The sequence below is a fragment of the Macaca nemestrina genome, chromosome 19, assembly GCF_043159975.1.
Source record: "Macaca nemestrina isolate mMacNem1 chromosome 19, mMacNem.hap1, whole genome shotgun sequence".
In the NCBI taxonomy this organism is placed as follows: domain Eukaryota; kingdom Metazoa; phylum Chordata; class Mammalia; order Primates; family Cercopithecidae; genus Macaca; species Macaca nemestrina.
The window spans coordinates 81,106,627-81,107,877 of NC_092143.1; the positions used below are offsets into that span (position 1 = coordinate 81,106,627).

The 1,251-nt window shown below is 44.4% G+C and overlaps 1 protein-coding gene across 1 annotated transcript; it reads right to left on the reverse strand.

Moving 5' to 3' along the window:
- Positions 1-324: 324 nt before the first annotated feature.
- LOC105478904 (ubiquitin-ribosomal protein eL40 fusion protein-like) lies at positions 325-856 on the reverse strand. Its single transcript, XM_071085211.1, has one exon. It carries the CDS (start codon positions 793-795, stop codon positions 409-411), a length of 387 nt encoding a protein of 128 aa, XP_070941312.1. The 5' UTR covers positions 796-856; the 3' UTR covers positions 325-408.
- Positions 857-1,251: the final 395 nt, after the last annotated feature.

Genomic DNA, 1,251 nt, shown 5'->3' on the forward strand with positions numbered 1-1,251 from the left:
CACCTCGGCCTCCCAAAGTGTTGGAATTACAGACGTGAGCCACTGAGCCTGGCCAATTTTTTTTTTTTTTTTTAATTAGCCTGGCGTTGTACTGTGTTCCTGTAATCTCAGCTACTAGGGAGGCTGAGGTGGGATGATCACTTGCGTCTGGGAGTTTGAGGCTGCAGTGAGCCAAAATCCCATCACTGGACTCCAGCCTGGGTGACAGAGGGAGAACTTGTCTAATTTTAAAAAAAGAAAAAAGAAAAAAAGAATTTCCATTTCTAAGGCAGCCACTACTTTTTTTTTTTTTTTTTTTTTTTTTTTTTTTTTTTTTTTTGCTGCTCCAGTCAACGAAAGGGACACTTTATTGAGGCTCCAGGGCCACGGGGCCTGGGCAGGAGGTTGCCCTTCAAGGAAAGAAGAGCCTTATTTGACCTTCTTCTTGGGGTGCAGGTTGTTGGTGTGGCCACACTTCTTCTTGCGGCAGTTGACAGCACAAGGGTGAAGGCGAGCATAGCACTTGCGGCAGATCATCTTGTCGAAGTTGTATTTCTGGGCAAGCTGGCGGAGGGAAGGCTCAATAATGCCACCTCGCAGGCGCAACACCAGGTGCAGGGTGGACTCTTTCTGGATGTTGTAGTCTGAGAGAGTGCGGCCATCTTCCAGCTGTTTGCCGGCAAATATCAGACGCTGCTGGTCAGGTGGGATACCCTCCTTGTCTTGAATTTTGGCTTTGACATTCTCAATGGTGTCACTGGGCTCGACCTCGAGGGTGATGGTTTTGCCCGTGAGGGTCTTCACAAAGATCTGCATGTTTGCGTCTGCCGCTCGACCGCCGCCACCAACCAGCTCAGCCGCCTCGCTGAAGAAAAAGAGCAGCCACTACTATTAAGCACATTTTTTTTTTTTTACTTTGAAGATGAATATTAGACTTAAATGAGATAAGCACATCCTACTTGTCTGTGTCTCAAAAAGAAATATTACAGTCAGCAGCAAAATTTGAGTCTTCTCTGCCAGGAGAGGGACCCAATTTAAGGGGGAAAATAAAACAAATATAAATTTCAGATTTCTGCATGGATACATCCTCATGTATATCATTTGTTGATGTATTCACTCATTCATGTACTAATTCAACTAATTCACTCATTCATGAACTAATTCAATCCAAAGTGCTGGGATTACAGGCATAGGCCACCACATCTGGTCCAGAAATGGAAATTCTTAATGAGATTCTGTGTTTACCAGCTTTCTTCTATCAGCTATATATTC